The sequence below is a fragment of the Grus americana genome, chromosome 1, assembly GCF_028858705.1.
Source record: "Grus americana isolate bGruAme1 chromosome 1, bGruAme1.mat, whole genome shotgun sequence".
In the NCBI taxonomy this organism is placed as follows: domain Eukaryota; kingdom Metazoa; phylum Chordata; class Aves; order Gruiformes; family Gruidae; genus Grus; species Grus americana.
Window position 1 is genome coordinate 218,119,408 of NC_072852.1, and position 20,358 is coordinate 218,139,765.

Consider the following 20,358-nt stretch of genomic DNA (forward strand, 5'->3'; position numbering starts at 1 on the left):
CGTAGAAATGCTATATCACTAGCTGCCGGTCCTTCTAGCAGAGAGACTTCATCTAGGGCTGGAGGAGGGGCTTGAGGGTGCGTTTAGGGCCCAGGCTGGAATGAGGGGTGGGGGGACGCAGACACATACACACCCCCACCTCATCCCATTGGGTACCACACCGAGGTATTTCCCTCAGATTCCACTTTAGTGTCTTTTGACTTTATTTTCACTGGATTCGGACGTGGCTGAGCAAGTGCCATGGCCCCCCCGATAGCACCCCATGCCCCTGCCACCCCCTTCCCTCCCTCCTCTTGCCACGGCTTTGGGGACACCCATGGGTGTCACGTCCTCCAGCCCACGGCAGCTCAGTCTTGTGGGTTGGCGCTGCACGGCCGCCGAAACTCCTGCCCGTGCTCATGGATCCATTTGTTCGCCACTGGAAGGGACAAGGACAAGGAACCCCATTTGCCTCCGTCCCCCTGCACCCCTCTCCGTCCCCGCTCTGCTCTCAGTGCCATATTTTTCCCTATTATCCAGGATTTTTCTGGGTTCCCAGCACCTCTCGCCTTTCCCGCCGACAGAGCTGCGCCTCCAACCCCATGTCACCCCAGGGTGACACCGGGCACCGTCTCTCACCCCACTTGTCCCCGGCCAGGACAGGGCAGCCAGCATGCAGAGTGTCCCCGTCACCGTCCCCATTCCTCCGGAGGTTCCACCAGAAGAGAGCTGCGTTCTGCGGAGCAGAGAGGGGTTTGGCACCCCTAAAATGGAACCAGGAGCCCCAGAATTGGGGTTTGGAACCCCAAAATAGAGCTGGGAGCCCTGGGGTTGGAGTTTGGCACCCCAAAATAAAGCTGGAAGCTGTGGGGTGTGATGCCCCTAAAGCAGAGCTGGGAGACCTTGCATTGGGTTTGGTACCCCAAATACAGAGCAAGGACTCCCAGAATTGGGATTTTCACCCCAAAACAGAGCCAGGAGCCCAAGGGCTGGGGTGTGACACCCCTAAACCAGAGCTGGGAGTCCTGAGGTTGGAGTTTTGGCACCCCAAAATAGAGTTGGGATCCCCAAGGTTGGATTTTGGCATCCCAAAACGCAGACAGGAGCCCCAGGGTTAGGGTTTGGCACCCCAAAGCAGAGTCTGCAGCTCTAGGGTTGGGGTTTGGCACCCCAAAAACACCGGGGGGGGGGGGGCTTGTGCAGGTATCCCTCACCTTAACCACAGGCACGCTGAAGTTGGCGTAGATGAAGGCGGTGGAGCCGCCAGCCTCCACCGCACTGAGCTGGAAAAGGAGCAAAAATATGAGCCGTGGCCCTCCCCTCCCCCCGTGGTGTGGCTGCTTTGCATGGGGAAACTGAGGCACAGAACCTCCCTTGGTCCCCCCACAGCACTTCCCTCAGTACGACTTAAAATACTCTGCAGATGTTGTCATTTAACACCCCACCACGGTCTGATTTAGGGCTGCCCTCACTCATCTCCAACCCTGTTCACTCTGAACCCTACTGATGACCATGTAAGTGTCAGCTCTCTAGGCCGGGAAATGGGCGGGGGGACAACTCACATAGATCATGACTGTGGCGATCCTGTTGCCTGACTTCATTCTGTAAAGGGGGCTCTTCCTGGACTGCCCCAAGAGCGAGGAGGTGGGGACAGTCAGTCCCACGCTGACACGGCTCAGCCTGGAGGCACCTCATGCCCTAACAGAGCTGCTGGCTCTGAGCTGCCCCCAGGGAAATCTCTTCTCCCTCCCTCCTTCCTTCCCTCTTTCCTCCCTCCCTTCCCAGGAACATCCCAGGCACCATCCCGGGGATCACCATGGGGACACCCCCAGGGACCTCCCCCAGACAACCATCCCAGGAGCATCACAGGGATCACCCTGGGGTCCACCTCCAGGAACATCCAAGGGACCATCCCAGAGATCACCCTGGGAACCATCCCAAGAACCACCCAAGGGACCCTCCCCCAGGCACCACCCCAGGGTCACCTCCAGGAACATCTGAGGTACCAGCAGAGACACCACCCCAGGGACCAGCCCAGAGACCACCCTGGTGACCATCTGAGAGGCCACCCCAGGAACCATCCCATGATCACCCCAAGAGCACCACAGGAACCACCCTGGACACCACCCCATGACCACCCAAGCAGCTCCCTGACCGTGGCGTGGTCGAAGTGTGGCTCGTAGTGGCCTCCCAACCCGTAGTTGACCACCTGCAGGTACTCGGCATAGGGTGGCCGCAGGTCCAGGCCGGTGACTGCAGCGATGCGCTGCTCCAACGCCCGCACCACTGGGTCGGCAGTGTCCTTCAGCCAGGCGCTGCGGGAGCACCCCACCTTCAGCCCCCCAAATTCAGGCGTGGTTGGGCTTAACCCTCGTGGCACTGTTGGGTGTGGAGGACCCAGGCCTGCCCAGCACGGCTTCACTGCCACCTTGGTGGTGGCAACGGGGCCGCGGTGGTCCCGCTGGCTGGAGGACAAGGGAGGAGGTGACTACTACCTCTTGCTTATCCGGTACTCGGCTTTCTGCTGCTTCTCCCCAGAGGCGACCACGGACCTCTGCAGCTGAAGGACACATGTTGGGGGGGTGTTGCTGCAGATGGGGACCCTCCCACACCAAGCGGGGACCCCAGTTGGGGTTGAAATTGGGGGGGTTTATACCAGCTGGTTGCCAAACAGCCCCACCCCGAGGTGTCCCACCAGGGTGATGGAAGCAGAGACAGCAGTTGGCTCCAATGCAGTCACCAAGTCCAGCCTGGCTGGGAAGGGGTTTAGGTGCATGCATGGATCTGGTTTCTCCCAAAAATCTTTTCGGAGGGGGCTCCGATGGAGCTAAGCTGGGCTCATCCACTGCCAGGGGTCTCGCTGCAGAAGGTTTTGGCTAAGCCCTGGCTTAAAACCCCTCCTATCTCTGCATGCTCAGGATGGTCCACCCTGGACCACCAGCTCTTGGGGCACCCTCCTCCAGGAGAAGGACATCCCTGGGGACGGGGATGGCTCACCCAGGGCCCTGCCAACCCCTTGATGGTCTCAGCCTCGGCGTCGCTGATGAAATCGTGGTACAAAGCCACGTAGGGTTGGATCTGGACCATCTCCTTCTTGGCAGGCTGGAGAAGGAGGTAGGGGCTGCCGTTGGTCTCGTAGGAGCAGCCAAGGTGCGGGAGACGCTCTGGGGTTGGCTGAGGAGAGAGAGGACAAAGGAGGGTGTGAGGCGGGGGACAGTGGTGGGGTGGGGGACCATGGCCCCCCCCCCCCGCCAGCCCCACCTGCACCCCTGGGCGCTGGCACAGCTCTTCGTAGGTGTCGCGGCTCTGCAGGTGGGTGCCGTTGGGGCGTCGCAGGGGTCCGGCGCTCGCCGCCGCCCCTGTCTCCAGCAGCTTCTCGTACTTGGCCACGTTCCTCGCCACCCTTTGGTTACCGGGGTCTGCCGGAGAGTTGGTGTCACCCGAAACGCCATGTCCCCAGCACCTGGCATCAGTCAGGACCTGGCATCGGTCCCTGGAGAATTAGCCCACATAGGGGCAAGAAATGGGGTGAAGGAGGCTGGTGCCATGCAGAGGTGATGGGGGACCCCCCCCAAAACCTCTCCCCTCCTCCTGCCGCATCCGAGGTTGCCGCACGTACCGTAGTGAAGAAACTCCCTGGAGAGGCTCAAGGCGTGGGAGATGTTTCCAGCCTGGATGGGGGGGCGGGGGGGGGGTGAAGAGCCTGTGAGCATCCTCCCACCCACGGTTCAGCTCCACCAGCACCGGGGTGATGGGGGGGTTGGGACTCGCAGCCGTACCATGAAGTAGGAGAAGGCGAGATGGTCCAGAGCATCCTCCAGGCTGCTCCGGTCCTCAGGGTTCCAGCTGCCGTAGGAGAGACGGAAGAGGCCGACAGCCTCCTCCAGCCATGCGATGGAGTGGTAGTAGTCTCCCGTGTCATAGGCCACCTGCGAGGCAGCACACCGCCCAGACCTGCTGGCTGGGCCAACCTGGCCTGCATCCCATTCCCATCCCATCCCCTCCCCTCCTGTACCATCCTTTTCCACCACATCCCCGCCCCATCCTGACCCATCCCATCCCCTTTCAGCCATTCCATCCCCATGACCATCTTCAACCCAATCCCACCCCATCCCCTCCCATTCTGTCCCTACCCTGTCTCATCCCATCCCATCCCCATGCCATGTCATCCCAGCCCACTGCAACTCCCACTCATCCTGTCCCATCACATCCTGTCGCTTTCCTACTTCCCTGTTCCCATCCTTATCCCCATTCCCTCCCACGCCATCCCCATCCTGTCCTATCGCTTCCTTTCCTGTCCCATCCCCATCCTTCTCCATCCCCATGTCAATCCCCATCCCCATCATCTCCATCTCCATCCCCATCATCTCCACCTGCACCTCCACCTCCATCTCATGCCATGCCATGCCACCCCATCCCGTCCCACCCCATCCCACGCTCTAACGCTCCACCCCAGCTCTGCAGCGACGCTCAGGGGTCTCCACCCCGAACGAAAACCTCTATCAAAGCACCCAAATCCCATCCCAGGGATTTACGGACCCACTTTTACCCCCAGGCAGGGGCCGACCCCGTACCCAACCAGGATGCTGGGGCAGGAGGTCCTCCCCAGGCCACCGGCTCAGCTCTTCCCTTCCCCGCGCCACGAGAAGGAAGAAGCCCTGTCATTTGGGCGAGAGCCTAGAGGCGAGGGCAGGCGGGTGGATGCCTGCGGGCTGAGTCAGAGGGGGCCCCTCCGCGTCCGTGCGGGATGAAAAATCCAATCGTCTATCCCTATGGAAGCAACAGCCCGGGCCGGAAAAGCTTTGTGGGAGCTTTGTGGGGCTCACCCTCACCTTGCCCACGTGGAAGCAGTCGTCAGCGGAGAGGGAGACGCGTCGGCTGGGGCTGTAGAGGGCCGGCCGGCCGGCACCGGCTCGCTGGAAGACGCCGTTGGCCATGCCCTTGACGCTAAGCGCGTAGACGTCCTGCAGCCGCATCAGCGCCCGGGCTGCCCCATCCAGGTCCTCTGCTCCGGGCAGCTCCTGCTCCACCTCCTTGAAGCCAGCGTGGAGCGCTGTGGGGGAGAGAATGGGGGGGGGGATTAATGAGATTTTGGGGTGCAATTGCCCTTATCAGTCCTTCTCCATCCCTAGGGATCCCGCATCCTGCTCCTCAACCCATTCTCCTGCTCCTCCACCCATTCCCCTGCTCCTCCACCTGGTCCCGGTCACCTCCCAGCTCTCCCCAGGGGACAGAGAGGACACGTGGCCGAGCACCCCCCCCCTCTACCCTGGGTGTTCTCGGTGGCCTCGTCGCTGTAGATGATGTTGGGCCAGTCGGAGTGGAGACGTTTGATGAGGCTGAAGGCCAGCAAGGGATTGTCCACCGAGGCCTCGGGGTCTTGGTGCAGTGCCTGGACCTTCTCATAAAACCTACAAGGGACCCACTGGGTGACACTTTGAGTGATGCTCCTGGGTGGTGACACCCCCAGGGTGGGGGTCTGAGTTATCCCCCCCCAGTTGGGCAGCTTTGCCCCAGCACCCACTTTTTGGCCGAGCCAGAGGTGGGGAAAGCCCATGAAGGTTGGTAGACCCCCAGCCCTGGTGGGTACGTGAGGATGGCCTTGGGGATGCTGTGACCCACGTCCCTGGTCCCCAGCCCAGGGTTAGGGGGACCACCCCCCCACTCCTGGGACATGGCTGGGGGGGGAGCGCGGGCAATGGCCGGGCTCTGCTCCTCATCCACCCACGATCCCCCAACCTCCTCTTTAGGGGCACACCCCCCCCCCCCAAAAAAATTGGGTGCTGGGGGTGGGTGGGCAGAGTTACCCCCCCTCCCCCTCCCTACCAGTGCAGCACCCACTCTTGGGACGGGAGTTCTGTGGGTGCCTAGAGAGGAGGAGATGCTCCCGGTGCTGCGTGGGAGCACCCACGCGTGACCGCGCCGGGGTGCGTGGGGTGGGGTGGGGGTGGGGGGGGGGTGGGAAATGGTCCCGGTACCTGGCGAGGCGGCGCAGGCGGGCGCTCTCCTCCCGCAGGTAAGCTCGGAGCCGGCGGAGCAGGCGGCCCTCGGAGCCCAGCACCCTCCGGACGCTCAGCATGGCCGTGTAGGTCTCGGCCGGGGCGGGGGGGGGCAGCAGCGCCAGCAGCGCCCCCAGCCCCAGCGCCCCCAGCGCCCCCAGCGCCCCCAGCGCCCCCATCCCGCCGCATCCAGCCGCATCCAGCCGCCGCCCGGAGAGGCCGGAGGGGGGGGGGGGGGGGGGGGGGGATGGGGGGGGAGGGGCGGGAGGCTCCGCCTTGGGGTGTGGGGGGGGTGTGAGGGGGTGTGGGGGGGGGGGTGAAGGGGGATGGGGGGGTGCCCTGGATCCGCCACGCTGGCTGCTGGTCCCCATCCTGCCTGGTCCCATCCTGCCCCAGCCTCATCCTGCTTGTCCCCATCCTGCCTGTCCCCCTCTCGTCTGTCCCCATCCTGCCTTGTCCCTGCCCGGTCCCCATCCTGCCTTGTCCCTGCCCGGTCCCCAGCCCATCCTGTCCCCCTCTCATCTGTCCCCAAACTGCCCCGGCCTCATCCTGCCTGTTGCCGTCCTCCCCGTCCCCATCCCATCCTGTCCCCATCCTCCCCGTTCCCACCCTGCCCTGGCCTCATCCTGCTTGTCCTTGTCCCGTCCTGTCCCTAATTCCATGCTGGCCCCATCCTGCCTGTCCCCATCTTGCCGGAACCCATCTGATCCTGTCCCCACCCCACCCTGAACTCATCCTGCCTGTCCCTGTCCTGTCCCCACCCTGCCTGTCCCCCTCTTGTCTGTCCCCAAACTGCCCTGAACTCATCCTGCCTGTCCCCATCCTGTCCCCACCCTGCCTGTCCCCCTCTTGTCTGTCCCCATCCTGTCCCCATCCTGCCCTGTCCCACCCTGTCTCCATCCCCCCTGTCCCCAATTCCATGCTATCCCCCTCCTGCCTGTCCCCCTCCTGCCTGTCCCTAGTCCCTCCCGTCCTGTCCCAGTGGGCTGCGGGTGGTGGGTCAGGGACGTCCCCTTGGGTTCCCACCAACGCTGCAGAGGCTTTTTCACCCAGGAAAACCCCTTCCCAAAGGAAAGGACCACGCTCCATCGCTCAGCCACGTCCCGTGTCCCCGTCACTTGACCGTAGCCTTAGTCCCCATCATTCCACGTCCCACGTCCCATTGCTCAGCCACGTCCCGTCTCTCTATCACTCAGCTGCATCCCGTGTCCCCATCACTGCAGGTCCCCATCGCTCAGCCGTGTCCCGTGTCCCCGTCACCCCATGTCGCAGGTCCCCATCGCTCAGCTGTGTCCCGTGTCCCCACCACTGCAGGTTCCCATCACTCAGCCATGTCCCGTGTCCCCATTGCTCAGCCCTGTCCCATGTCCCCATCACTCAGCCGTGTCCCACGTCCCCACATCACCCCCCCACATTCTCCCCCCCCGCCAGTCACCCCAAGAAGCCGGACAAACAGCTCCCCTCGGCACTCCAGTGTGTTCCTCAATGCCAACCCCCCCCGGCCCGTGTCCCCTGTCCCCTGTGTCCAATGTCCCCCGTGTCCCCCATGTCCCCGCCGGAGCAGGCCAAGCCGTCGCCCGTCGCTAAACCCCATCCAGCAGCACCCTCTGCCGCCAAACCCCACCTCCCCGGGGGCCGAACCCCATAAATACAACCCCGGGTGACACCTGCGTCCCCACACCATGCCCATCCCGCGCCTGGCCCTGCTCCTGGCCCTGCTCCTGGCCCCCGGCCCCCGGCCCCCCACCGCCAGCGTTCCCCGGGGACCCCCCGGCGATGCCGTCCCCACCGGCGCCCGCCCTTGTGCCCAGCACACCGGCCGCTGCCGCCGCTTCTGCTTCGCCCACGAGATCCAGCGGGGACATTTCGGTTGTCCGCGGCGCTACCGGTAAGAGGGGGATGCTGGGACAGCCCCCCCCCCCCCCCCCAAAAACCCACCGATTACCCCATGACCAAGGAGGGGGGGTTCCTTCTCTTCCAGGTGCTGCGTGCCCAAACTGTAGCAGCGGGATGGACTGGGAGGCGACGATGCTCGGGGCCATCCCGCATCCTTTCCCCGGCAGGGTCATCTCCCTCGGGATTTTCCCAATATCGGCTGGATTTCACCCGTTTTGGGAGGATTTTATTTGGCAGCAGCAGGGGGAGGTGAGGTCGCTGTCACCGTTGGGATGTCACAACCTGTCCCCTGCGGAGCGGAATTAACCCTCCCCTCCCGCCCAAGATTTGAGTGCTGCTTCCCATGGGAATACAGGGCGAAACTCAGCCTGAACCTGGAAAGTGAAGAAAACAGGATAAAAAAAAATGGTAAAAAAGGGGAATTCCCTCTCTGCCACACAGGGGGACACAGGACTTGCCAGTATTTTCAACTAAAATACCATCCTTGGGTATTTTTTCCCCAGGGGACCGGCTGCTCTCGGTGGTACCTTCTGCTTTTGTGTCGCTACCAGGTGAAAAATGCCGATTTTTGGGGAAGCAGCGGCATTTCAGGTGCCGTGTCGGCATCCCCTGGGCAGATCCTCCACCCCCCCGCGCCCCAAGTCGCCAACAACATCTATCTGATGGGTGATTAAAAAGCCAGGCGGTAATTCAATAAAAACTATGTGATGCTGACCCTCCGGAGCATCCAAAACGTCCCGGTGAGGGCCTGGCATTGCCGTGCTCACCGGATCCGGCTGCCGGCGTTCAGGAGCGATGCCCTCCCTCCCCCCCCCCCCCCTAAAATGGGTCCGTTTCAGGAGGCCTTGAGGTTCTGCTCGCCGAGATCGGAGGTGTCCAGGGTGAAGAGGCAGAAGACAATTTCCTCGCAGGCGCTGGTGATGCCGCACTCAAACAAGCAGCCGAAAACGCCGCCGGGGCAGACGGCCAGGTCAGAATAACCGGCCGGCCCTGGGTGCAGCACCCATGGGTGCCACCAACTCGCCCCGTCCAGCGGCGAGGGGTTGAGATAGATGCCCAAATCACTCCGGCGGTGCCGGTTGGTGGGATGGGAGTAGAGTAACCAAGTCGGTGCATCCCTGGCGCCGGTCGGCGCGCGGAAGCTCACCACGCTGCCCTGGCATCCCCGCGGCGGTTCGCCCAGCGCCTTGCACTCCGCCGAGCGCTCGAACCGCAGCCCGCGGTCGGCGCTGAACGCCACGGCCCGGCAACCCCGCAACGCCCGGGCGTTGCAGTAGAGCAAACGCTGGTGGGCATCGCTCCCAGCGATTTCGGCTACCTGGCACTCGCCCGTCTGCCCGCCGCCGACCAGGGCACCCTTGCGCCAGCTGCGGCCGTGGTTGTCGCTGTAGAAGACGAGGGCGTGCTGCCGGGTGTAGCAAGGCAGCGGCACAACCCCCAACAAACACCTGTGCACGTAGTAGGCATACGCCGGCACGACCAGGCGCCCCGAATCCAGCCGTATCCCGTGGCCCGGCCCCACGGCAAAGGTGGCCCAACGGGACAGGTCGGCACCGATGGCTTCGTCCGTCACGTCCCGCAGCGGGGTCCAGCCGCGGCCGCCGTCGGTGCTGGTGGCGTAGCAGAGGCGAGCGGCGCTGCAGCCCCTCCAGATTTGGCACCGCTCTGTCTTTCCCTGCTCGACGCAGATGCAGAAGAGGAAGACGGTGTCGCTCGTCGCGTCGTAGAGGGGACAGGGGTTCATGGTGCGGCGGCCGGGCAGCGTCAACGCCGATAGCTCCTCCACCGGACCCCACTGTCGGCAAACGAGGAAAACGGGGTTCAGCCATGGGATGCACCGGTGTCGCTGCACCCCGAAACCGCCCGGCATCGCTCCGGGGGATGAGCCCACTGTGATGGAGGTCGCAGCTCGTTCCTACAGCCCAGGTTGGTTTTTTACCTCGACCGAGGAGCCGTGCCAGCGGCCCCGGCGCAGCACCAGGTACTTGGCATCCTCGTCCCTGGATGAGGAGCGCTTCTCGGCGAAGGCCAGGAAGGTGCTGGTGGTGGGGATGTAGAGCAAAGCCGGGATGCGGTAGGTGACCCTGCTCGCCTGCCGAAACAGCGTCTCCTGTGGGAAGATGAGCGGGGACGCCGGTGTGTGTGTGTGGGGGGCTCTCCCTGCCATCCCCCCGCTGCTGGCACGGTGGGAAGGTCAGATGGCAAAGGGCTGAAGGGCTGCTAAAGGGGGGTGGCCCTCATGGCCCCCAAGATGGGGGGATAGGGAGGAGGACTCACCTTGGAGCAGGTGATGCCCTGGGACATGGTGGTCTCCCCGAGGTCCCCGCTGGGGCCTGTGCGGGGCTGGGGCGGGGGGAGAGCAGAGCCCCTCACACCCCACTGTCCTGCCCCTCCGCAGCGTCCCTGGGTCCCTCTGTCCGGCTGCACCGCAGGGGCTCCCCTACATCCCCCCCCGGGCTGTCCCCAGGGGCTCTGCACCCCCAGGGCCCCCGGCCCCTTTAGCACCCCCGGTGTCCCCAGCCCAGAAGTCCCTGTGCCCATGACCCCCCCAGGCCCCGATCCCCCCATGCACCCCCCTATTCCCCATGACCCCCCCAGGCCCCGATCCCCCCATGCACCCCCCTATTCCCCATGCACCCCAAACCCACCCTGCTCCCCAATAGCCTGACTCCCCCACCCCCCCCATGCACCGACCCCCCCATACCTCCCCCCACGACGGACGCCCTCCCATCCGTGCATCCCCCTGCACCCCTCGTGTCCTGTCCCCCCCACCCACCCTCAATACCCGGACACCCCCCCACCCCCGCGTACCCCCCAGCCCGACTCCCCTACACCCCCTCACGCACCGCTCCCCCCGTGCCCCCCCCCCTCAGGCCAAGACCCCCCTGCACCCCCACTCCCCGCACGCACCGCCCCCCCCCCCATGCCCGGCCCCCTACACCCCCGCATGCACTCACCCCCCCCCATCCCCTTCGCACCCCCCTCCGCGCCCCGACCCCCCCCCGCACCCCCCCGCACTACCGGCACCGGCCGCCGGCTCCGCTGCGCAGGCCCCGCCCCTCGCCCCGCCCCTTCCTGCCAGCTCCGGCCCCGCCCCGGCGTGGGGGGGGGGGGGAACGGACATGGATGTTCACAGGGACCCCCCCCCCATCACCCCGAAACGCCCCAGAGAGGCTCCGGCACACGTTTGAGGTCTGTTCTTCCCTTTTATTGGGGGGGGAAAAAAAAGAAAAGAAGGGGAAAAAAGAAGGGGGAAAAAAGAAGGGGGAAAAAAGAAGGGGGAAAAAACAAGGGGAAAAAACAAGGGGAAAAAAGAAAGGGAAAAAGAAAACAAAAAAAAAAAGGAATTTTTTCTTTTTTCTTTTTTTTAAAGATAATGCCATTTTCTAGAAGGGGCGCCCGGAGGTGGCAACAGGAACAGGAGGAAACGGGGACAAAGACAACAGTCACAGCACGGACCAGCCCTTCGCTTTCCTCTCTGTAGATAAGGAGCGCGGCCGACCGTACAGAAGCAGCATGTTGATCTCCCCCCCCCAACACATTTATATAAAACGATCCTTTACCCCAATTAGATAAATACAAAAATAAAGAAAACTCGTTTGCGAGCGGACACTTGTTTAAACAGAAGGATTTTGTCCTGAATTCCTAATGCAAAAGTGAAAGGGGAATGGTAAAACCCCCACACTACACGGCACCAAGCTCTGGGGTAAAACCGGAGGAAATCGGGGCAGCGGCGGTGACGCCGTCGGTGATAATTTCCCCTCCTGAGGGTCCCCCACGGGCAAATCCTCCACAGTCACCCCAGAGGTGGTGGAATGGGAACAGCAGGCACGCAGAGCAGCTCCAAAAATCTTGGGATCCAAGCTTAAAAATCCCACTCGTCCAAAAAGGAATAGGATTTCAGGACAAAAACAGAGGCAACCATTCATTCTCGTTGCTATTTTACTTTATTGGTGTTAATTTAGCACGTTCCCAGGAGGCAGGCGGTGTCAGAAATCATTTTATTTTCCTCTCCTGGGCCAGACTATCGTGCAGCTTGGACACCTCCGGCTCGTAGGCCTCCATGACTAACGTCCCGTTGTTATCGAAAAATTTCGCGATGGATTTAGTGAACTCTGCTTCCCTCTGCTGTTTGGTTTTCCCGCTGATGAAAGTCAGCTTCAGGGTGTACATGTCATCAAACCTGCGGAGAGATTTCAGAGCAGAATTTAAGCCTGGCTTAGCTGAGACACGGACAAAAAAAGCCGATGAGAGAGAAATCCTTGTCTTTGTGAAGGGAAAAGCCCGCAGGAGAGGAGATCCCCGCATGGACGCTAGCAGCTGCCAAGGTGCAGGCGTTAATTATAACTCAATTAAAGATTTTAATACTCTTCGTGATTAAATGGGGGGGGGGAGGAACTAGAGAGAAGCGAAACGTGAACATGTGCGGTAGATAACTGCTTGGCACCGCTCTCATTTCTAACTGGGATATCGATTTTGACGGAGTGAAACAGATTCGTAGGTATAAAAATAAAGGCAAATATTTAGGGTGATCCTATGGAGAGATCCGGATGGAAACGGTGTGCGTGAGGCTGGCAAGCCCATCGCAAATCGCTGTTTATTTCTACGTAATAATATTCTGTGGTGAATATTTAATCACGAGTTGCCTGGGAGGCCGCAAAGATCATGGCACAGTAGCCGATCCTTTGCAGAAAGCTCACGTCCTCGGTGCAGTGACACCAATATTTTCCCCAATATTTACAATTTATCCAAAACGCGGCTTTTCCGCCCCGCCACGGAGCACGTGGTAGCTGCAGGCGCAGGCAGCACAGGCAAACTGAAGCCATGCTGGTATTGCACCGTCGCGCTCCCGCTCGTTAAGCCTGGGTTGCCGGAGCAAACGATACCGTTTGAGACTGGAGGAGAGCTGCCAAACGTCGTCGGGGTCCATCCCCGCGGGGTCTTTTCTGTGAGCTACGAGGAAAATACTCTTTTCTTTGTATGAGGTATAGATAGTCAGGATTCCCATCATCACAAAATATGTGCAAAAAAAAGTTAAGGAAACTAAAGAAGTTGCAATGAGAAGTAGAAATTAGGCAGAGAAATTGCTTGGATCCCCTCAGACACCGTTGTTTAACCACCTCTCATGGCATTATCACCCCAAACAGGATGCTTGGCTGACACCTCGTTAGCATGAGAAATTAATAATTATTGGGACACTTTCTTAAATCTTTGCCCTTGTACAAGAGCATTAATCAATGTCTGGGAGCTGTGGGAAAAATGACAACTCCCTACATGCGTTCCCGGAAGGGAATTCTCCGGCCACGTAAAGTAACGCTTCCTTTGGGGAACCAAGTAAAGCGAAAATCACAACAACGCAATAATGTTTTCAATTCCCTAAATTTTTGGAGCATCACCTGTTGGGAGGTAGTGGGAAAATGTGAGATCAAATGAGTCACAGAATTAATCGCTGCACATTCCTCCTAAGTACAGGTTGAACAATTCATCTTTCTCATTTTTGGAATTAAATTATTTGAAATGCTGCAAGATGAATTATCCAGGCTATAGGTAGAATTAAAAAAAACCAACCCCAAACCACAACCCAACCCCCTGAAGCTTTCAAGGGCTGATCTTCAGTTGATATTCACACACTGAAGTGGAGGAATCTCCGCGCAGTCAGCATCCGAGATCTGGGAAGTTCACTCAAAGACAGCGGGGAGCCCGGAGAGCAGATCGGCTGCCCAGGCAGCTGCTGACTCCTCTGATGTGAGCCGAATTTTGCCATCACATGAAAACTGATTATCACCTGATCTCCACACCACGGGAAGTAAAATTCTCACAGGCTTGAAAACAGGAACACAGAGAAGGGTTTTGTTGTGCTTTATGGGGAAAATAAACCTCTTTTGGTGTAAATGAGGCCATGTGTAAAGGATATGATACAACACAAAAGGCAAGAACAGGTTTGGATTCAGGAAAGGGGTGCAGGTAATCCCAAATCAAAGCTACAATCGCAAAGAGACAAGAGATTGTGCAAATGATGAGGCGGCCGTCGATCAAACGGAAATTTTCCACGTACTTGTACTTCTCCAGGAGAACCTGCGGGAGAAACATGCAGACGACTTTATCTTATGTTTTATAAACCGCTTCTGGAAAGGATTTAAATAAAACAACCTCGATTTTATGGGTAAACTGAGCAGAAACTGTACACAGAATTAACGTCTGCATCAGACACCACAGTAACTGCTGATACTTGAAGCCCAAACACTGCTCTAGCCATGGGAATCGCTACAGAACCAGCACAGCTACGGGCATTTTGCAAATATAACCCCCAAAAAAAGTTTACAGAGTTTTTAAACTAAATGTAGAAACCCAAGAAAACACGAGTGTTTCCCGAGAGGGAGAAATCAGGAGTCGCAGAACGTACCTTTTTGGCAGAATCATCCAACGAATTTTTCACAGCTGAACCATCCCATTTGTCAATTTTTACTGGCTTGTCGTCGATCTTCCACTGCAACGGAAACCAAAGGGAGTGAGGAGAATTTGGGAAGGCTTAGCCTTTCGTTTTCATACGCTTGTTCCTGTCGCAAGCACAAAGATAGGATGCAAGCCAGAAAACAGGGAAAACCTGACCAGAGACAGAAGGAACCCGGAACCTGTTACACAGCTGTATCACACCAAAAATCACCTCAACACCGACGTACCCATTACCCTTGCAGATTTAAGCTTATACATCTTGCCATGGTATTGAAGATATTTGGCAAACTGACTTTTCACATCAGTTTTATTCTAATTTTGATTCTCTGTTTGCTGCTCCGGCTGCCACCCACAGCAAGCATCAGCTACGACTTCGTCCTTGCCCTTGAAGGTATTCACGCTTTTCAGCCAAGCTGTTACAAACGGACTCTTTGGGGGTTGATGAGAACAGGAAAATTTCAAGGCACCCGTAACAATCTGGGTACAAGGAGTGAATATAAAGGTATGAAACAAGAAATGAAGTTTCAGTCTGACCATCCTCCAGAACAAAACGAAGACTCTGTCGCTCTTCTATGTTCACATTTTCCTCAGAAGTGGGTCCTTCATCAATAATAAATCTCAGATACAACAGCTCAGCTTTTCAAAGGGGGTAATTTTCCTCTGAACTATATTATTTTTTGGTGATGTTATTCCTTTTAGCCGCAGTCGGACACATGAGCTCGAGCCCTGTGTATTTTAAGTCGTCAATTATTCCAAACGGTTGAGTGACTGGAGCTCAAATTTTAGCTGCCTTTAGAAGCAATTCTCAACTTCACTCGTGTTATTTCCTGCTCCCGAAGCAAGTTGGATTTATTAACTCCCTGTCAGAAGAGCTCATTTCCCTTCTCTGGCAGGAATAAAACCTTTTTAAAGTAAGATGTAAAACCTGATCTACTTCCCGTACACTCGCACTGGGAAAAGCCTGATTCTCCTTTGGGCTTTGCAGATACGGATTATTAGGCGCACAGTAAACGTTACTGCACGTGTACACGCAGTAGCTGGTTTACAAGGGACAAAAGCAACAGTCAGAAGCATTTAAAAGTCACAGACAACTGGGAAAGAGCTTTCCCGTCAGCATAAGTTACAAAATATTTTAGGTGGCTACCCCTAAACGGTGCAGCCTCCACTTCTCACCAAGGAGGGGAAGGAAAGTCAACAAGCCTGCCGACGTGGAAACGTACTCTGCTTAGCAAAACCTAAACCAGAGGACTTTCCTGAAACAGCACCAGCTACTTCTGCTTTTTATAATTAATAAAGAATAATAAAAAATAAATGAGAAGTTTTTAACACCACAAGGAACCTCAGGCTATCTGAAGGCTTCCTTCCAACCAGATCTGCCTTTAAGTACAGTTGTGATCTTTTTTTTACCCCCCAAAGAAATCATTTTGAAGTAAAAAAATACACCTGAGCAACTATTTTGAGTAAGCTTTCCACAATTCTAGGGCTAAAACAAGACAATCCGTAGTATAAAACGACAGCGTTCTCCAGCTTGTTCCTAAGGGACAGCAAGAATCCGGAGACACATGAGCAGATAGTGCTCAAGTAATATTTTTGTGGTATGTTTTATGATTAAATACTTAATATCGGAGTCTTTGCTTTTGGCAATAGCATGGTTTACCTGGTATTAAAGCACAATGCATCTATCACATCATCAATGCACAAGCTTTTTAACCAATCTTATGTCTGGGTTTAATTCCTACAGCCTGTGAGGATGCAATCAAGGCTTACGCTAAAATTTCTTCGCCTCTCCTCCCAAATAAAACCAACAGCTTTCTAAGACATATTCAAAGACGGAATAGTTGGAAAACACCAATGAGAAAAAGCTCAAGAATAAAGAAATAAATGAAAATAAAGCCCCAGGCTTATTTTTAAAAACCTCAAGATTTTAAAGCTATTTTATAGGCACCCTGGAAACTGGCCCCGGAGGCACAGGACTGCTGACACTTCACTTGCAGAAGGGATTTGCGCAGAGGGCAAAAAAACGGATCTGTACATAAAAGGGATCGAGGCACTGCCGGAATAAGGTATATGAGAAACTGCCATAATAACAACATATATCCAGGAAACCCGTGGCAGAACGAGAACTTCTTGTTCTCTGTCCTGAACCACCTGACACTAGAATTGCCAGATAACATCAGTGATATTTAGCAGATACCGATCTCTTAACACAAACACAGCACTTTCAGGGGAAAACGTAAAGCCCACGTGACGTATTTTTTTGGAAAAAAACTGTTACTGGGGAAAAAAATAATCTAATCTTAGACTGCCTAAAGCAATGAGCTGAACCAGCAGTTCTTCAGTTCTTGTTCAAGCTTCGTTCTGACGGAGGCTGTTCTACTTCAGGACAGCAACAGCTCGATAATCCCAGGGCAGTTCATGCGAGAAGGGACCTTGTAACAGGGACACATCTGCGGTTTGGGACTTCAGCCAGGGAGAAGCTTCAGCCTTCCTGTTACCTTGGTCATGATGTCCCCCTGAGGTTACTTCTTCTGGTATGGTACAGCACCGCAGTGCTGCTGCTTCTCTAATTCTTCCAGGCTGATCTGCAGGACCAAAGAGCTACGGAGAGGTTGCAAGCTCCAAAGGCCTCAAGAGAAAAAGCTCAGATTTTGGTTCTAGCCTGAGGGAGGAAAAAAACCAAACCAACCAGTTCAAGATGGGTTTTAGTTTGGGTGTGTTTTGACTCCTTTGTTTTAAAAACCAAATGAAAGGTTATTGTACTCATCCCAAACACATCCTAACTATGAATAGGAAGCACATAGGGTGTTCTACAGCCAGGCACAGCTAGAAAGTGGATTTGGTACCTGAGAACATAGCTGTGTAAGAACAAGGCTTCAGAACAAAGGCTAAAATACATCCAGTGGTTACCTTACTTAAAAACAAAGTATAAAATCAGAAATGCAGTTTCAGAACGCCACAAAATCAATCTCACACTAGAAGCACACAAGGACCCCAGCTGTTCACACCCAAGTAAAGATGGTGCCTGCAGTTGGATCACAGGGGAACGTTCTGCTGTTAGCCCCAAAAAAAGGGACAGCAAAACGAGTGCTTGCTTTCACAGCGGACACCGCAGGATCCGAGTGCTTGCAAGGCTCACGTGTCAAGCTATCACCTTCATTTAAAGCCCTTCACAAAACTCCCTCATAAGCAGGAGGCACGGAAAAATCTTATGGGAGAAATTTCAAGATGTTCACATCTCAGAAGACAGACACGGCACAAACTTAACTTCCCCCCCGCCCCATCTTACTCCTTCTGCCACTGCTGTCAGCCTCATTTCCATCACGTCCAACTTTAGCCTGCAACATCTTCTGCGTAGCTAACTTGTCTCTTTGAATATTGCTCTGAAGTTAACAGCGCATTTTGGGTAATACAAACGTAAATAATCAAGTCATACAGTAAAAAAGATTTGTTGCTACTGCAAGAGGAGCAGACTATCTAAACTCTTCAAGAGGAGTAGTACTTCTGCATCTAATCTGTGTTTTCTATTACAAGGATGAAAAGAAAGTAATGTCCCCTTCCCAAACCCTAAAATTAGAAACTCTTAAGAGCGGGCCACACAACGCAGCAGCCGAGGGAGGATGGAAGAGCCTCAGCAGATGAAGCACATCAACTCCCTCAAGTCACCCAGCGAACACTGCGGCTGACTGCCTTTTCCTGTAGATAGGGCTGCAGCTGACAAAGCAGCCGGTCCCAAACCGCAGGTCTCCACCCCCAACATAAATTCTAAAATAACAGTGACATTGCACCCTTCCAGACATCGTCCAGGCAGAAGCAGGATTTGCAAGTGGCAGAGTCCAGGGACACCTCACTGAACATCGGTTCCCTCCTCTTCTTCTTCTTGAGGGAAGAGCTGTAGCAAACTCCAGCAAGTCAGCACAGCCGTTCTCAGCTCCAACTAACTCAGCTTCTGCCTTGGAGGAAGGAATTCTGGACCTCACTCTCCCCGAAATACCCGTGCTGCCCAACTGTACTCACAGTCAATGTCCCCCAGTCCCAGAGAGCTCCTTCTGGGGCACAGGAGCGGAAGGCATTCGTGGCAGTTGATATTCAGGAAGCGGTTTTAGTCCTGGAGCGTGCAAAACCTTTGAAGGTTTTGCTCTAGTAGCAGCAGAGCGTGGTTAATAACTTGGTGTCATGCTAAAGGGGTGAAGTCTCAAGGTGTTTGAGAGTACCGTAGCCACTGCTGCACACCAATTTGTACTCTTAGGTGCTCCTGGTTAAGCAGGGAGAGGTCAGGATAATCAGACTATCTGATTAGCACCAACACTTAAAGAACACGAGAAGGACAAGAAATGGGATAGCTAAACCACAAATCTCCCTAAAATCACGCCCTTACTAGCAAAGTATGAAAAGATACACTAAACAAACAACCCGTCCTAAGACTTTAAAGCCTCAGTGATAACCCGTTATTTCTCTATTTGAGAAAAACTTGAGCAAATTACAGACCTAAGGCCACAATTCTCCAGATGATACCTCAGCAATATATACACCGGTTCACAGAAACGACCAGATTTCACTGAAGCCATCCAGGGGAGGAAGTGAAGGCACACAGATCAGCATGGGGACAGAAGACAGAACGTTATCGAGTGTGTGTGCACTTCAGGTAGAAACCCTGCTGAAACTCCTCAATGGTTTCTCACTGAAGATTTCAGCTCCTGCACCAGACTTCCCTTACCAACACCTCCTTTTCATTCTGAAATAATTAATAATTACCCCTTGGCATCTGCAAAATGTGGCAGGCGGGGAAACGCCTTGAGAGCACGATACTTTCCAGAGTTCCTGAAGTTTAACCACAAAGCGCCGTCATTTCAAAAGCAAAAGCCGAGGACTTTTGCAGAAGATAGCCAGAAATACTTCATTAGCATACCTTCCTCTAAAAGCATTCGCTCGACAACTTCATCTACTGTTCTGAAGAAAAACCACCAAATTCATAGGGGTAGTAAGAATAATTTAATCTCAAACAGATGCAAGGAAACTATACTCTTTAGAAGTTATGAATATATATATGTCAATGAAAATCAAAGTGTTTTCAATTGCAGTCATCCAGATTTTGAAGTTCAATGAAAGATGCCAAAGACACCACTCTGACTACACCCTTTCACAACCACAGATACAGACGCAACGGTTTCCATCTTCTTGTGGAAAAAACCCCGCCTCAGGGTCTTTAATTTCAGCTACCGGACTGCCAAATACCACAAAGAGCTGTGACAGAAACACCTGACCGTTTAAAACTGAGCCGAGGTGAAAGTCATTCTATAAACAAGCTCCTTTTAACTACTGAGACAAGCCTGGGTTTATCAGCAGGTTTTTACCGTACGCTCTGCTCCACCTGACATCTCTATCGTGTTCCAGCGTTACTTTTCTGGCTAGACACCCACCGGGAGGAGCACAGCTGTACGGTTAGCCGGGCTTTTGTCAGGAAGGCTTGGCTAAAACCAGCCACGCTGGCAAAAAAAAATAAACTAGAATTAAATAAAAAAACGTAACGAAGCGATCTCGCAGCGGCTGTTGCTGCTGCTTTCGCGGCACGGCCTGCCCGCGGGAAACTTCCTCCCTCCCCGCTTTCCCTCACAGGGCCTCTTCTGCCCGTCTCCTACAAGGATGCAGCAGCGGGTGGCCGTGACGGGGCGCGCTGCCGCCGGGCGGAGGAGTTCCCTCAGCCCCACGGCTGAGGCGGGGGATGCCCCTCAGCGTGAGGGGGAGCCCACTGAGGCTCGAGCGCGGGGTGACTGCGGCTCAGCCCAGCACCGGGTCGGCTCCAGGAGCACCGCTAAGGCGGGGAGCGACAGCAGCGGGAAGGGGAGCCCCGGGAGGGCCGGGCCCCGGGCGGCCCCGCCGCACGGTACCTTGTCGAGCAGCCCGTTCCTGCCCCCCTTGGCCGCCATCTTCTCACCGCCCTCGCCACGCGACCTGTCCGCTCCTGATTGGCCGCGCGCGGGGGGCGACGGGAACGGGCGGGCGGAAAAGCCACCGCCCCCCTCGCTTCGCCGCG

General features: G+C 56.1%; 3 protein-coding genes across 3 annotated transcripts; all 3 read right to left on the bottom strand.

Moving 5' to 3' along the window:
* Window positions 1–185: 185 nt before the first annotated feature.
* On the bottom strand, window positions 186–6,181 carry P4HA3 (prolyl 4-hydroxylase subunit alpha 3). Its single transcript, XM_054833504.1, has 13 exons — window positions 5,958–6,181; window positions 5,248–5,390; window positions 4,812–5,032; window positions 3,759–3,908; window positions 3,599–3,650; window positions 3,241–3,398; window positions 2,977–3,153; window positions 2,475–2,539; window positions 2,135–2,294; window positions 1,542–1,604; window positions 1,194–1,262; window positions 619–715; window positions 186–418 (listed from the first exon to the last, which is right to left on the bottom strand). Exons 1-13 carry the CDS (start codon window positions 6,155–6,157, stop codon window positions 348–350), a joined length of 1,626 nt encoding a protein of 541 aa, XP_054689479.1. The 5' UTR covers window positions 6,158–6,181; the 3' UTR covers window positions 186–347.
* Window positions 6,182–8,074: 1,893 nt separating this feature from the next.
* NEU3 (neuraminidase 3) lies at window positions 8,075–10,923 on the bottom strand. The gene is made up of 4 exons (XM_054833518.1): window positions 10,896–10,923; window positions 10,152–10,346; window positions 9,814–9,984; window positions 8,075–9,669 (listed from the first exon to the last, which is right to left on the bottom strand). Exons 2-4 carry the CDS (start codon window positions 10,176–10,178, stop codon window positions 8,710–8,712), a joined length of 1,158 nt encoding a protein of 385 aa, XP_054689493.1. The 5' UTR covers window positions 10,179–10,346; window positions 10,896–10,923; the 3' UTR covers window positions 8,075–8,709.
* An 879-nt stretch (window positions 10,924–11,802) lies between these two features.
* Window positions 11,803–20,340, bottom strand: SPCS2 (signal peptidase complex subunit 2). The gene is made up of 5 exons (XM_054833532.1): window positions 20,213–20,340; window positions 14,278–14,361; window positions 13,785–13,949; window positions 12,761–12,891; window positions 11,803–12,057 (listed from the first exon to the last, which is right to left on the bottom strand). Exons 1-5 carry the CDS (start codon window positions 20,249–20,251, stop codon window positions 11,871–11,873), a joined length of 606 nt encoding a protein of 201 aa, XP_054689507.1. The 5' UTR covers window positions 20,252–20,340; the 3' UTR covers window positions 11,803–11,870.
* Between the last annotated feature and the right edge of the window lie 18 nt (window positions 20,341–20,358).

Excerpts from the sequence above, each read along its gene's own strand:
- P4HA3 (XM_054833504.1), bottom strand. The coding sequence starts at position 6,157 with ATGGGGGCGCTGGGGGCGCTGGGGGCGCTGGGGGCGCTGGGGCTGGGG. Across the intron at positions 1,263-1,541 it reads TCGCCACAGTCATGATCTAT|CTCAGTGCGGTGGAGGCTGG; the intron begins GTGAGTTGTCCC and ends CTCCTTTTCCAG. Across the intron at positions 419-618 it reads CCTGGCCGGGGACAAGTGGG|TGGCGAACAAATGGATCCAT; the intron begins GTGAGAGACGGT and ends TGTCCCTTCCAG.
- NEU3 (XM_054833518.1), bottom strand. The coding sequence starts at position 10,178 with ATGTCCCAGGGCATCACCTGCTCCAAG. Across the intron at positions 9,985-10,151 it reads AGGGCATCACCTGCTCCAAG|GAGACGCTGTTTCGGCAGGC; the intron begins GTGAGTCCTCCT and ends ATCTTCCCACAG. Across the intron at positions 9,670-9,813 it reads GGCACGGCTCCTCGGTCGAG|TGGGGTCCGGTGGAGGAGCT; the intron begins GTAAAAAACCAA and ends GTTTGCCGACAG.
- SPCS2 (XM_054833532.1), bottom strand. The coding sequence starts at position 20,251 with ATGGCGGCCAAGGGGGGCAGGAACGGGCTGCTCGACAAG. Across the intron at positions 14,362-20,212 it reads GGAACGGGCTGCTCGACAAG|TGGAAGATCGACGACAAGCC; the intron begins GTACCGTGCGGC and ends TTTCCGTTGCAG. Across the intron at positions 12,058-12,760 it reads CTCTCCTCCAGTCTCAAACG|GTTTGATGACATGTACACCC; the intron begins GTATCGTTTGCT and ends ATCTCTCCGCAG.